This window comes from Rhopilema esculentum, chromosome 19, assembly GCF_057945365.1.
Source record: "Rhopilema esculentum isolate cy_ngs chromosome 19, ASM5794536v1, whole genome shotgun sequence".
Classification (NCBI taxonomy): Eukaryota; Metazoa; Cnidaria; class Scyphozoa; order Rhizostomeae; family Rhizostomatidae; genus Rhopilema; species Rhopilema esculentum.
This window is the reverse complement of record NC_142833.1, coordinates 8,417,549-8,432,907: the sequence shown is the minus strand read 5'-3', so window position 1 is coordinate 8,432,907 and position 15,359 is coordinate 8,417,549. Positions and strand designations below refer to the sequence as shown.

Genomic DNA, 15,359 nt, shown 5'->3' with positions numbered 1-15,359 from the left:
TGCATTAGCAACACTGTTTAATAAAAACTTTTGGGATGGCTTTAGGAAACCTTGTCAACATGGTCAAAAAGCAAACAATACGAAAAATTTGATGGGCCCTTTTTGGTCGGGGGCCCTTAGTTCTCGAACTAAGGTCGCCTAACCTGCGTACGCCACTGGGAAGAATTCAGCCAACCAAAGAAAGAAAAGTACATCTATTTTGAGTCACAGCTTAAGAACTATTTGGATATGTGTGAGGTTGAAGTAATGTGGTATCTGCAATAAGGGAATAAATGGAAAGCAAAAGAGGTTGAATTCAGGGAAGACTTTTTTAAATTAAACAGCCCCAAATTTTAGCTAAATAAAGACGTTTCATTGAAAATTCCTTTATTATGGCTCCTAAATTCTCTCTTGGTCCTCCTCAACTTTCAATCTGCATCTGCTGTGATTTTATATTGGTTCTCGATTTATCAATAAATCTGCGCTCTGAGTCAATCATCCAAAGGCTCTTTGAGCGGGTCCATTTTTGAACTTCAATAATCGTGGTTGTAAGGGTTTTTCGTTTTGTTTCGAAAGATTTCAAATGACTTTTGTGTCTTGATATCCCTTATCCTTTTGCTTGACAAATTCACATTAACTTTTATCACCTATTAATATTCCTCTGCTTTTAATTATTTCATTGCAGATCCTTGAAATTTTTTCTGTTTTTACTCTTCTTTAAAGTCTTAATCACTGTCCCCCTTCTTGCTCTTTCTGAAGGTATTTATCATGGTCCCTCTATTTGCTCTTTCTCAAGGTCTTTATCACCGTCATTCTTCTTGCTCTTTCCAATAGCTTTTACCATGATAAATTTGTTTATCTTTCTAAAGGTCTTTATCATGGTCCCTCTTTTTGCTTTTATCAGGATAATCATCAATTTTTCTTTACTTTTTTCCCTCAAGCCCTCATCTCTGTATCTCTTTTAATCTTTCCTTACACTGTACATAAATTTCTCTTTTCTTTCACTTCCTCAAGGTCTATAACAGTTTTTTCGTATTGTTCTGCATCAAAATCTCTCTCTCTTATCTTTTTAATTGCTTTTGCTTATCATACTAGTTTTATTCTAACCATTTTATTGCATTGCTTGGTAAATTGACATTTCACATCTTTTTGTATTCACATTTCGAACGGCACTTAAGATTCTTATTTACATTTTGTATGACATTGATGTTTTCAATGACTCTTAAATTACGCAATGCCTTTACATTTTTAATGTATTTGAACTTAATGTGTTAATGTGTTATTCACCTTTTGCATGGCATTGAAATTTTAATGTATTTACATGTTGCACGGTATTCACATTTTGTATGGCATTAAAATTTCATATGGCACTTAGCTTGCACAGGACATTTACATTTTTAATGTATTTTAAATTTGTTTGGTACTTATATTTTGTATGGCATATACATCCCTTTATTCATTGTAATGATGTAATACATACTGCTTAATAGTGTAATAATATAATAATGTAATGTAATAAAAGCTCGCATGTCAATTGGATTTATTTAACTTTTTTATGTTTTTACACCTTGTATGTTATTTGAATTTAGTATATCATTTACATTCCGTACAATACTTTCGTTTCAATCCAGACTTGGAATTCATGATCTCTTAGATTTCATGACCTCTCGGCTTTCATGATCTCTCACACTTACATGACGTTTTGAATTTCATATTGCCATTGCAAATAAGACGTACACTCTAGTCGTCGCAAATACCGAGCCTAACTATTTCAAACAAGATATCAAGACTGACTTGAAAACTAGCTATAGTCCATCCTCTTTGTTGGCAATGATGGTTGCTAGAGATTAATCACAGTTGCCGGTTGGGTCAATTTGCTGGGATGATTTATGGAGAAAATTATTTCGTAGACACAAAGGCCTGAAAATCGTGGTGACATGGCAGACAAATGCAGTTACAAAACCCGGGAAATTCCTTGCTATTTTTGTCTCTGAGTATGATTTGAAAGTTTGCTCATTAGCCAGGGGAGAGTTTCAAGCCTGCTTTTTTTGCTTGCAAACAAAAAAGCAAGCACTTGGCCCAGAATGCATTCTTGCTTTGTTTTTGTAGCTCTAAAAAGCAGTGAGTTGACACTCCTTTCGACGGGGAATGCAGAAGTGGGGGATTTGTTCCCCAACCCAAATACAAGGACATCATACCCTGAATCTTTTTGCACTTGGTTCTTAGGGTTCCATCCCATGAATAGCCTCGCCGTCTCCATTCTTTGCTGGTCACCAGTGCCAATTTTGATTCCCACTTATGCGTCACTAGTTCCAGTCCACCAAGCACCAGTGCATGGTAACATAACATGGTGGCAAGAAGGGCGAAACGTACGGTGTTATAAATACACCGTACAAAAGTGGCATTTCAATGTATAGTGAATAAGAGTTGCATTTTAATGTCTGTGCATGGCTAAAACTGGAAGAAAAGGGCAAACACCCCGAGGAGAAAGGAAGGATGACCTTGAAAGAAAGAGGGACGAGCGGGCTAAGCGAGCAGCTCTTCGCAAAGAAAGAGATGTTAAAAACTTTTACTCCTTAGAAGACGATGAGAATTACGTAAGTTTCTACAACCAGTTGCAGGCAATCGGATTAAAGATTAAGGATATACCAGGAGATGGGTGAGATCACAGACTTGAGCTCTAAACTAAGTTTTCTAAAAAAAATCCTTGTAGGGTATGGTATGGCAGTTCTCCACGAGATCCCGGGAGTGCCGGGAGTGCAAGAATGCATTATTATTAAGGTATACCTCTGTCAAAATAATTCCATTCTTAAAATTGAATTTCATTATAAGGCTCCCTAGGCCTTGAGACCTTTGGAAAATTTGTCCTGCATCTTGCTTGGCGTCCCTGTAGTCGGGATCCTTGTGTAATTCCGCTCGATTTGCGTGCCAAAATTGATTTTTTTGCATGAATGCCTACAAATATCTATCAATAATATAAAAATCATAGGTGCCATTTTTTTGGATCATCGGAAGTGGGTCTTACTGGGGTGCAAATCACGACCGGTCAAAGCAAGTGTCTCTGCGGAGGAGAAAAATGTCCCAATCACAATAGATGATTAAAACTAACTTTAAATTAACTTTAAATTGTTTTCAAATGTTAACTGGGGAAATCTATAAATACTGGGTCCTGGTTTTAGGACTTAATATGGTTAATCACGTGACTTTCTGCCCCTATTTCCATATATGGAAATGAATACTTTTTTGGTTTCTACAATGAGATATTCTGAAGAAAACAATTTTTAATCGCGTCAGAGTTATTTTTGCAACTTTTAAACATCGAAAGAGAGGGGCCTCATTTCAGGGGGATGCCATTAATGGCCCGTTGAAGGTGGTGTCCCTAAATTGCTAAAAGCAGAAATTTCTACAAAACATTTTAAACATCAGCTTTAGTGGATAACATTGAAAAGCTGCTGAGAATATAGGTGTATTAAGCCTGGTTTCCATATGATCGCAAAAAACGCAAGAAACGCAAGAATCGCTTAAATTTGTGACTTGCGATCCTTGCGATCCTGCGATCCTTGCGTATTAATGGAAACTGCTCTATTCCGTCTGTTGCGATTGTTGCGATTTTTGCGATTCTTGCGTTTGAGATAGAAAATTTTCTATCTCTGCGATTCTTGCGATCTTTGCGTCGATGGTTTTTTAATGGAAACCGCTTGTTAACAACTTGGCGATCCTTGCGTCAGTTTATCCTCCAGGATGCTCTACCAAGCCTCGCATCCATTTATTTTTATCGAAATTTCAAGCTGGCTTTTGCAACAGAAGAAGATCTTGCTTTAATAGAAGAAATACAACAGTACGACTGCCTTTTTAATAAGAAAAGCCGGGACTTTAAGAAAAAGTTCAAGAAAATGCCTAAAGAAGTAAAAACTAACAGGCACCGAGGTTACATCATTCCAACCTGAAAAATTAGGCCTACCTGAAAAAGTACTCCCGATCGTGAATCCTCAGATCCTTTGTGAGTGTGTGAAACGCACCGTGTTCTTCTCTCCTCTGAATAAATTTTCTCACCCAAAACCTATGTTTTTTTCTTGCACGACGTTCTCTAACTCTTTTCAACAATGCAATAATAATAAACAAGCTCGATTGCAGCAGACATTGCTGGTTGATTCCAGCCATTTTAATTTTGGCGCGCCCAAAGTCGAATCATTATTCGCGGGAATCGCAAGGATCGCAGTGTATTTCTTGCGTTTTTTGCGATCATATGGAAACCAGGCTTTAAGAAACAACGAACAGTTTAAACACGTTAATGAATTTCGACTCCCTCTCCAGAATCGGCGTCTGTCTCTTCACCTGCGGCGTAGTATTTAATATTTTCCCAATCTACACATTTGCATAGTTCAGTGCATGACAGCCCATTCTTCAAACACGAAGAGCTTCCTCGTCCCTTGCATCGAACCTTGCATCCGCATTTGACAAGTTCAAGAACTGATTGCGGGGCTGGCAGCTCAAGGCACTTTATCGGTACTTCCATACCCTCATCCTTTTGCCAACCGTTTCCCACAAGAGGTTGAATTTCATTATTCGCAGTTGTATATTCCTTTGAAATTCCAGCAATAAAACTTGCTCTTTGTATGTGGGGAATCAATGCTCCTAAAGTTGGAGGTAACTTTTCTGGTTCCATGTTTTTCTGCTAAACTCTCATTTTCTCCCTAAACTCACATTTTGGTACCCGATCATTTGTATATACATGTATCGATGTCACAAATTCAATGTATATCTATACACAGTCTGAATAACCCCAATACCTATTTGCACACCGCTCTTGTACTTACGTATGAGTACGCAAGTATTTTTATATACATATATTTATGTCACTATTACATTTTCTTTGCCTAACCATTGTCCCTCCATTGACACTACGAGCTCGTAGTATATTCTTATTGAATACATGAGATATACCTCTATGGTGAGGCTACATGAATAAACTGGATACACATGAACGTGGATATCCCGTTCTTTTCTATACAACGCTACGATTCAATGATACACCTTTGCTGGCATCATCCCTGGGCGCAGGGGTGAGGGGGCAACCAGGTGTAAAGGAGAATACTGATCATAAGCCCCGAAATGCTCTACCTGGTGGATTGGCTGATGAACTAGCAAGGACTCAGAAATTATAAAAGACAACTTATATACATGTTTATATATGTTATATGTAGCAGTATAGTATATATATACTGACACACGCCCCTATCTAGTTGGGTACACTAGGTACACTATTCTAACAACAAACTGGATCCCAGATCTCCTAACGACACAAGATATTGTGAGAGGGCCCAGTGTGATCTGGTTGAGGTTGGTATTACACTGTTTTGTCTCAGTTTTTGACAAGCTGTGCTTGTCCTTTTTTATGGTTTTAAACAAAAATTGCATTAACACGTCATATCATCCCAGTTGTTTTAATAATTTTTTTGCTTAAAGATGTTATTCATACTAACGGTCATGCTAACGGTCATGGACCCTCGTTAGAAAATCCTTGGACTCTAAACTTCAATCATTCATTTAATTTCATTCCTTGAGTTTGTTTGCCCCTCTTTATCGCTGAGAGGGCTGATGTGGCTTAGTCTACAATAAATCCCATAATGTACTTAAAACAATACAGTAAATATTGCTCTTATCTTTCAGCATCTTGTGGCCCCTAAATCTTTCTACCCCCCCCCATCCCCAATATGCTCCAGGAGCCCTGCCACTTGATGTTTCGCTTCGATATTAAAAAACGTTCATTCATAAACTTCATCCAGGATGAAGTTTATAACCAATTGGATTAGAAATCTCCTTACATCGATTTAGGGGGTAAGAAGTCACGTGACTATAAATTTCCATCCATTTCTAAGTAAGAAAGTGATTAAAGACATGTCCCTGATAGCATTTTGAAGCAATTTGTTGAAGTTCGTTCGTTCAAAGCTCGTTCTTATCATCTATTACGATTGATAGTGTTTGCTCCTCCGCAGAGGAACTGACATTGACCGCACGTCATTAACGCCCCCGTTAAACCCCTTCCGCTTTCCTAAAAAAATGGCACCTATGATTTTCGTAATCTAGATGGATATTCAAATACATTCATGCAAAAAAATCGATTTTGGCACGCAAATCGAGCGGGAGCAATAATTGTGACACAAGCGACCGGACTACTGCTTGAAATAATACTTTAGGATAATCAATTCTTTGGCCTTTTTAAAAATTGTTTCTAAAGTCATTCCTTTACTTGCAGAACCTCTAGAAATTTGAATAACAGCCACTGATGGTATTGGTAGGTAAGCATAGTTCACCACTCTCAATTATTGAATTTCCCTTAGATGTATATTTGATGTAAACAGGATAATTGCTGGGAAAACATGCACACACTCAAGAATTACTGGGAAAATTTGTGCACATTCAAGTGTACACACTTACAATACCTTGTACACTCCTGAGATCTCGTTGAAAACTGCCATGAAATCCAGACTGGCCAGCAATTGCTTGTCTCACACCAATACCATGTCAAACAATATAACTCTAAACCATGAATTTTATTCAATGTACTTCTGGGTAGCATAATAAATTCCAGGTAATATGCTTATCAACTATTGTTGCTTTGTGGGAAAGGGGATGTCTTTTTTCCAAAATAATTCATCGACTGCAGGTTAATGATGTAAGGATAAGTTAGCTTATATTTATGGTATGGTCTACTGCCTTTCTGCCAGTGATGTAGGCATTTGTTTGTATGCTTTTACAGCAGAAGTGCTTAGCACCTCCACTTTCTCACAAAATCCTTACTTTTCCTGGAATCAGCACAAGTATACAAAGAGAGATGCTTAAGTTGAGTATTCGAATTATTATTCGGAAGCATAATATTTTCAAATTTAGGAGAATATTGATAACATCAAGGCTACATTGGCATAGATACAAAATTTGTTTGATTACAGGCCAGCCTTGTTGTATAAGCTTCCCATGATTATGAATAACAACAAATAAGGGAATGTAAGCTGTCCTTGATAATAGGCTACTCAACAAAACTATACAGAGATACTTTGTTTGGGATGATGGAAGCAGAAACTGACAAAACCTATATTGTTTACTTAAACCTCAACACCTTATAACAATATCATCCAGCATGGGATCATCCACAACATGAAAAAGTATTTTATCTTTTACAATATCACCCTAAGCTTTAAAGTAGCAGGAAAGCTTGGCAGGGTGGTCCAGTATTATGCCACTGACACTGAATCATTTGAATTTGACATAGATACTGAAACATGACCTCCTGGATAAAACAGTGCAAGCCGTCCTGATATATATCTGTCATCTGTTATAAACTGCAGCCAAATGTGCCGAAAATGTGCTGCAACCTATTCTTGAATCCATATGGTCCGTTTCATTTCCAGAGCATTTCAGACATTTTCCTTGATGTCTTATTGAAAACCAAAAAAAGCTTTTCTTGGCATTGGAAAATAATGTGTTTGCAAATGATTTATTTTAAAGACGGTTTTCACATTTTTTGCTGCCTCTTCACATGTGATAACATTTTTTACAATAAAAGCAAGCCAAACTTTTGGCCGACCCCTGTGTTCTTATCAATAACTGCCATAGTTTCAAGGGCAGTCATGTTGGACCCTCTTTTCAATTGGACTCAAGCCTGTATCTGGGCCATGCAAGGTTACCTTGTCTCAGTTGTGCAGAAACCCACCAAAAAAGCTGGTATAACAGGCTATATAATAGATGTGTGAATGAAGAAAAGGCTACTGTAGCAGGCTGCTCGACGGGCTCCAAAGAGTTCTTGCGGCGAAAAGTCGATAAAAATGTAGCAAAGGGTGGCGAATGAGAAAGGGTGGGTGGTGGTGGTAGTGGAATAAAGACGTAATGGGGATGAATTACTATAATATGAGATAATGATAATGTTGCTGTAAGGTTAACGGTCAGTGGTTCTGTTCATGCCGTTCGGTGTGAGAGTGTTTGCCAGGCCAATGAGGTATTGCTCTTTGGCTCGTCGGACACTCTCTCGTTTGTTGTTGAGTTTCAGTAATGGTGTTACAGTAAGGTCATTGATGGTTCTGGGCTACAGAAGTGTTCTGCAACACCAGATTTGTTTCTTATGTTGCCAATAAAAGTATGTTATGCTTTAGATCACTTTAAATTGATTCAAGATTTTGTGATGCAGGAACTGTCTGTTCAGAGCTTTGGCAGATCAGCTAGAGGGGGACCATAACAGACATAGACAACTCAGAAGAAATACAGTGCATTTTATTCGAGAAAACTCTGCTGACTTTGAGCCATTTTTTGATGGCGAATCAACATTTGTAGATTACTGTAAGTTTCTCAGATTATTGTTAGATTAATAAAGCAGCTTTAGTCACAAAGGAATATACTGAGAAGAACATTGCTTAATATACTTAATATACTTAATATGAGAAGAACTGTTCAGAAATTAGCTAAAAATATACATTTTGCAAGTTAAGCTTTGTCAAGTTGATCCTATTATGCTCTAAACTGATAATGCAAGTTTTTAAAAATTATCAACATTATCAATATCATCAAGTGTCAAATTGAAAGTAACTGTTGTGAAAGAAATAAACCAAAATTTGTTCTCAGAAGCCATTAAAGCAAGATTAAAACAAATTACATCTGCATCCTATGCTCTATTTCTTATACATCAAATTATGCCCCATCTTGCACACTTTTGAAATCATATAATATACTAGAAACAGATAAATCCAAAAATGTAATATCATACTACATAAAGGCTTATGAAAAATTTCCTTCTTATTGACTTTACATTTCATTATGAAAGCTGCTCTATAAGAAGGCTAGGAGTTTTGTGAACTTGAGGTTTGTTGAATAGGTGTCTGTAAAATGTTGGGTCCTTCTAAGATCCATCCTCCATTGTCATATATCGTAATTTCTACATGTCCTCGCAAGTCACCTAGTATGCAACACTTGCAAAGGCAACATTAAAACAATTATCTCTTTCTCTTTTGGAAATATACTTGATTCCTTTTTTGCCTCATAATTTGAATCTGCAGATTTTTATGACTTTTTGGAATTTTAAAAATGTTTAAGCAGTATAATCTCAAGTTCTTTATTCTCAAATGAGTACCATTCAAGTGAACATTGGGCATTTTTCTAATTGCAGTAGATGAGCTTGAAAAGGATGGCACTTTCGCAGGAAACGGCGCCATTGTTGCATTTTCAAAACATAACAATGTTGATATTATTATTCATCAGTATAACAGCCCAAAGTTTGTAATCAGAGCACCAGTGAATACCAAGAAAGTCGAGCTACATCTAGCATACCACAACTGGGAACACTACTCGTCTGTCAGACAGCTTAGTGATGTCTCTGTGGGGCCAGCCTATTTACAGCACAACCGGCAACATTCAAGCCAGCAGGTATGGGCTATAGAAAAATTCACAGATTCCTATTCTGCGTAGTAAAAAAATGAATTTTGTGCTTTTTTTAAAAAGAAGTTAGCTCGACTAGTGATTCTGTGATTCTTTTCAAAAACTCTTTGTGTAGAGCATGCAGCTCGATTCCTTACTGCGATATTTTTGCATCTGCATGTTATAGCTTGTGGTTGAAATTTCAGATCTGATTCTACATACTGTCGCTTTCAGTACACCACCTCCTCCTAGGAAAGACCATTGTGCTCTCTACCTTTTCTATGTCATTTTGTCGTAAGTCAACATTGTTTCCAGTATCAAATTAATCTCAAAGCAAGTTTTATGATCATCAAGCCGAGCTAGTTGCCTACCTCTCATAGACACAACAGATAATATGGAAGGTCCGTGATGACAAATTTTGAGTAACGGGCCAACTAAAATGAAAATTAAAACGATTATTGTCATCAAATGGGAACTTTTATCCCTATCTTTCATTTTCAAATATATCCTTCAGGCTCCGAAAATTCAGGTAAAGGCTAAAGACAAAGTAACATCAAAGATCAAGGATGTTAGCACTTGCGTGAGCGAAAATGTCACTGAGGAAGAACGACTAGTCATGGAGAGTACATCATGTCAGGTACAAGAATCCTTCGTTTTAATCGAAAATTTTGATGAGCAAGCAAAAATTCAAAAGCATTACTGCACTCTGTTACTGCACCTTTTTTGATTTCTTGCGTTTTGCGCATTTTTCTTACATCCCTTTAAAGCTGCTGTCTCTACTAGTAAGGAATTTCCTTTATCTCTCTGTCCTGAAAATTATAATCTTTTTTGAATATCTCAAGGACGTAGAAACTGCTCTATTTAAAAGTGTCGAAAGCAGCACCAGTACAATTTATCACAAATTTCCTTTTTTAGGATACGGAATTTGTAAGACAATCATTAAATGACAACCATGGAGATGTCGATATCACGATTGCATACCTACTCCAGCTGGTGGCTCTTGATGACGTCAGAGATCAATCTCAAGGTATGCTTTTTTTGTTGCGATTTTGCCAATTGTCACGTGCAAGGCTGTCAAAGCTGACCTTTAGATTGTCACGTGCAAGGCTGTCAAAGTGTGAAGTAAAGAAATCCACTGACACCTCAAACAATCGGCTGTAAAAGCTGTCATAGCTGACCTTTAGATTGTCACATGCAAGGCTGTCAAAGCTGACCTTTGGATTGTCACATGCAAGGCTATCAAAGCTGACCTTTAGATTGTCACGTGCAAGGCTGTCAAAGTGTAAAGTAAAATAATCCACTGACACCTCAAACAGTTGGCTGTAAAAGCTGTCATAGCTGACCTTTAGATTGTCACGTGCAAGGCTGTCAAAGCTGACCTTTATATTGTTACATGCAAGGCTGTCAGAGCTGACCTTTAGATTGTCACCTGCAAGGCTGTCAAAGCTGACCTTTAGAGCACCCCGCCCCTTTACCCTGTTTTTTTTTCACTAAATCAAAATCACTACCCTAATACCCGCGGGTCAATTTAGGCCATTTACCACTTCCGGGCTCCAAAAAAATTGCGATGTGCTCATGGCAATTAAAAACTTAGATTGTTAAAATAAGGCGAAGCACAAAAACGTTTTGTCTAACAAATTAGCCTCGTAGATCTCTTAATCATGCAACAGTATGGCGTTAATAGTTTAAAGTGATGAGTCTCTATTTTAGTTTAATTAATGTTATTTTAAAGATGCACATGTAGCAGCTTGTTTTAAAGACGAAGCCTGTGCTTCTGCTGACAACAGCTGCAAATGTGGAGAGCAAATGCAGGATAAGAAAGCAGAAACTGGAAGAGATTCTCAAACAGAAAAGCAGCACAAGGTGGGTTTCGTGTTAGTTTTGCTTCGATTTCGGATTTGCTGAATTCGTTACATTGTAAAGTTGGCGTAGAAGGACATATGGGTCATGTTTATAGTTGCTATACTTCAAACCCCCTGTATTGTTGCATCATGCAAAGCTTACAATGAAAGTTGTGTGAGAGTTAAACATTATGAGGTATAATTTAGATTATATAACGAATAAAACAAAGGTTTCGAAAAAGATCCAGAACAGTTTGCTTTGAAGAAGCTTGCAGTAGCAATGCGCGAGATCCGAGGGTCTAAAGGGATCAGCATAACAGACAACGATGATGACAATGAGAATTATAATTCAAAAATGGTAGCAACTGCACGAACAACAACAGCACGAGCAACAGCAACAGCACGATCAACAGGACGAGCAACAACAACAACAAGCATGAAACTTCAGTTACAACTGATGCAAGAATGTCAAGCGTTTTATATTTAGTTCGTTGTGTTTTTAGTAACGTAAATCTCAAATACACTACTGAGCGATAAATCACTAAGAAACATTATCAGAAACAGCCATTTAACCTACTATGTTCACCATAAATAGAGCAGACAACAGTTTAGAAAAATTGCCAATGCAAGGAAAAATTGAAGGCGAAAAAGAAACAGAGTTGAATTCGATTTCGAGATGGCAAAGGAGATGGCAAGTTCATGACATCACTAGGGCTCGCTCGAATGGCCTAAACGACAAAAAATCACAATATTACATTGATACGTCAGCACAAAACTGCCACCTCGTTCAATCAAATAAGCCACAATACCCCTGATTCGTTTGCTGTCTTTTTACCTTTTCCTTTGTCTAGAATTTCTTCTGCGGTCTTCGAGTGGTCTTCATGTAGTAATGTGTTATGGCGCTATTCATCAGGAAGTCATACTATTTGTTCCCCCCGCGTCTTCTTTTAAAACTTTTATGTATTCAGAGATGCGACTTAGGCTCATCAACATGTTCATTTTTCAAGAAATCATAATGATAATAATAATGACTAAAGATGCAAACCAAAATTCTACTTTTATGCGATTGAATGTGCTTTACTAGGTTTGACGTCACCAAGAAATTTATCGCTCTGCTTTGGCACACAAACAATATATGCATTATGCTAATTATTTCTTATGTCGCAGATGCATTTGAGCAACAGACAGAGAAAAGAACTGGCGAAGCAAGAGAAAAAGAAGAGAAGAGAAGAAACTTTGAGGACTCAGTCAGCTTCAGGGAAGAAAGATCTGAAAACTAATGACGACAAAGACTCGGATTTAGGAACAGTTGCCATATGAACATCAGAAATAAATTTTCTTGAAGTTATAACTTTTGGAAACCCTGGAGAAGATTTATGATAAAATATGACTGCAAGTGCGTAGCACCGGTCAGTGAATCATTACGAATTGTAATAATTACCAATTTACGGCTTATTCTGGTCTTGAGACATGTACGAAAAACAAGAATTTTCACAAATCTGTGGTTGTTTTTGGATCTACCTCTCCCCTAACTGAGAACAATGGATCTACACTCCATTCTTATCGTTCTTAACATTTGCACTCTCATATTTCACCGCTTCTATGTTACACTAAAGCCTCATAAGGCGGATATCTTGGGAACAGACACAAAAGTCCGACTTGTGCGTAGTCCCACTTACAACTCCTTTGGAAAACCGGAGCACGACAGCTTGAAACCAAACACATAGCATCGAAATCGCGTCAAACTGACATTAATTTCGTCAGCTAATTTATAAATAGAATAAAGTAATCATTATAAGCTGACGTTGATCATATCGCTAGTTATTCTAAAGTATTTTACCCAATTCACGAATGTGTTTCCCTTTGAGATTGAAGTATCTGATGTAAGTGACTTCAGAAAGGTCCGTCTAATGCAATATCCGACTTAAAAATCGAATGGACTGGAACTACTCATTATCTTGTAGGAGAAATTATCACGCTGTGTGGTGAGTCCAAGGTCACGCATATTTCTACTTTATCTCCAAATGGAACGGTTTTCTTCATGCTGATCATTCAAATATCATTTTATAACTGGTGACAGTATTTAACAACGCCTTTTTTCATTCAACAGGACTAGCGATGAATTTCATGCCAGATTGGCAAAAAACAGGAGTAAAAACAATAGAGGAAAAACATGACAGAACTTTTAACTTAACATTTACGTCTTTTACATTTAATAATAAAATGTTCATCGCCTGTTTTTTGTCCTAATACTGTTTAACTCGTCAAAACGATCCATAGAAATGGGGTCACTTTACTAACGAAAAAATACATACGAAAAAGCCAACTTTCTCGATACATTGTAAAACAAGTTTCTTTCAAAACAACTGGGATTTGCAAAATTACTTACTGTTCAAAGGCAATTCACCGACTGCGACGTGAACTAAGATAATTGATTTCTTAATACAATATTTTATCATTGGTAAGCAGGGCAAACGACAAGCGTATGCAACCCAACATGTTTTGATACGTTTAATAGAAGACTGGAAGACTAGCCTTGACAATGGCTATTTCATTGGTGCAGTCTTAATGGATCTTTCGAAAGCTTTCGATTGTGTCCCGCATGATTTGCTTATCGCCAAACTACATACGTATGAATTTAATGAAGATGCTCTAGTTCTAATTAATTCCTATCTCAAAAGACAAAATCAGTGTGTTCGGATAAACAATTCATACAGCTCTTTTCAAGAGGTTATGTCTGGTGTACCCCAGGGCTCTGTGCTAGGGCCAGTCCTGCTCAATTTTTACATAAATGACATTTCTATTCATAAAACAAGCAACGCTTGAAAACACTTTGCAAAAAAACAGAGGTTGCCCTATCATGGTTAGAACAAAATGAAATGATTGCAAACCCTGAAAAATTTTATGCTATAATGCATAGAAAAAACAAAACAAATACTAGTGTTGAACAAATAATCAATAATGGTAAAAAAATTTATTCTGAACAGTCATTGAAGCTTTTAGGAGTAACGTTGGATTGCAAACTTGATTTCGACCCACATTTTGAATCTTTGCAAGAAAAGCTGCAACAAAATTGAATGTTCTTAAAAGATTAAAGAAAAGTTTATTGGTTTCAACGAAAAAAGATTCTTGTTCAGAGCTTTGTATATTCCAAATTCAGTTATTGTCACTTGGTCTGATATTTTTTCATCTTCTAAATCATTACAGAAAATTGAACAAGAATGCGCCCTAAGTTTTATCAATAATGATCATACAAGTTCGTAAAACGATCTGCTTTTGAATTCAGAAAAATAGACGATACTCGCTGCTCGTCAAAAAATTCTGTGCATTGAAATATTCAAAACAGTAATACAGTTGAACCTACCTTTTATGCAGAGTATTTTTAAATTACGTTTGTCAAATTATTCATTAAGAAATCCAAATAACTTAGCCCATGTTAGACCTAATCCAACAACATTCGGATCCAAAAGTCTAATGCCAATCGGGCCACAGATTTGGAATGGCCTATCCAACAAACTGAAATCCGCAGAAAATTTGAAAAGTTTTTAAGAATCTAATAAAACAATGGGACGGACCGATTAGCAAATGTAGTGCCTGTCAGCTTCTGCCAGTGAATGCAAATTAATCTTTAACTTAGTATCTATAATAACATTTTTGTACTAATTGGTAGATATGTTCGATTTTGATTAGTTAACATTGCATATTTACGTATAAAATGTTAACTATTGTTTTTATATCGAATTAAAATGAATTTACAACAACAACAACAACAAACAATTTACAACAACTTCTCACTGCCACGAAATCGCGGTGAAGCTGGCCCATGTTAATACAAAGGTACCTCCCTTTTTCTAATGTCCACGCAACAACCACCTCCCTGATCAATACTTATCTCAGTTCACGGTTCCACTTCCGTACGAAAGATTATCTTCAATTATCCAAACATTATACTTACCAAAACCGTAGGAATATGTATTTAAAATTTTCATGCTATGTGAATAGCCTATTCCTGATAGATTCCTAAATCAAATTTCATTTACAGCCTAACATTAGAATTTGTTTTCTTTAGCTTCAATGCATTTTACAGTATGTTACTGTCATGCGCGTCTTCCTTAGAGGAATATGTTTTAACATACG

At 36.9% G+C, this 15,359-nt stretch overlaps 1 protein-coding gene across 2 annotated transcripts; it reads left to right on the top strand.

Annotated features, from left to right (window-relative positions):
• The first annotated feature begins 2,304 nt into the window (after positions 1 to 2,304).
• Positions 2,305 to 15,237, top strand: LOC135688066 (OTU domain-containing protein 3-like). Of its 2 annotated transcripts, none has more exons than XM_065204771.2 (7): positions 2,305 to 2,638; positions 8,162 to 8,310; positions 9,134 to 9,390; positions 9,896 to 10,018; positions 10,297 to 10,408; positions 11,114 to 11,244; positions 12,390 to 15,237. In XM_065204771.2, the coding sequence occupies exons 1-7, from the start codon at positions 2,427 to 2,429 to the stop codon at positions 12,540 to 12,542; spliced, it is 1,137 nt and encodes a 378-aa protein (XP_065060843.2). In that variant the 5' UTR covers positions 2,305 to 2,426; the 3' UTR covers positions 12,543 to 15,237. The 2 variants fall into 2 exon arrangements, with proteins under 2 accessions (XP_065060843.2, XP_088970125.1); XM_089113999.1 differs by having other exon boundaries at positions 2,437 to 2,576.
• Positions 15,238 to 15,359: the final 122 nt, after the last annotated feature.

Excerpts from the sequence above, each read along its gene's own strand:
- LOC135688066 (XM_065204771.2), top strand. The coding sequence starts at position 2,427 with ATGGCTAAAACTGGAAGAAAAGGGCAAACACCCCGAGGAGAAAGGAAG. Across the intron at positions 2,639-8,161 it reads AAGGATATACCAGGAGATGG|GAACTGTCTGTTCAGAGCTT; the intron begins GTGAGATCACAG and ends TTTGTGATGCAG. Across the intron at positions 10,019-10,296 it reads TGGAGAGTACATCATGTCAG|GATACGGAATTTGTAAGACA; the intron begins GTACAAGAATCC and ends TTCCTTTTTTAG.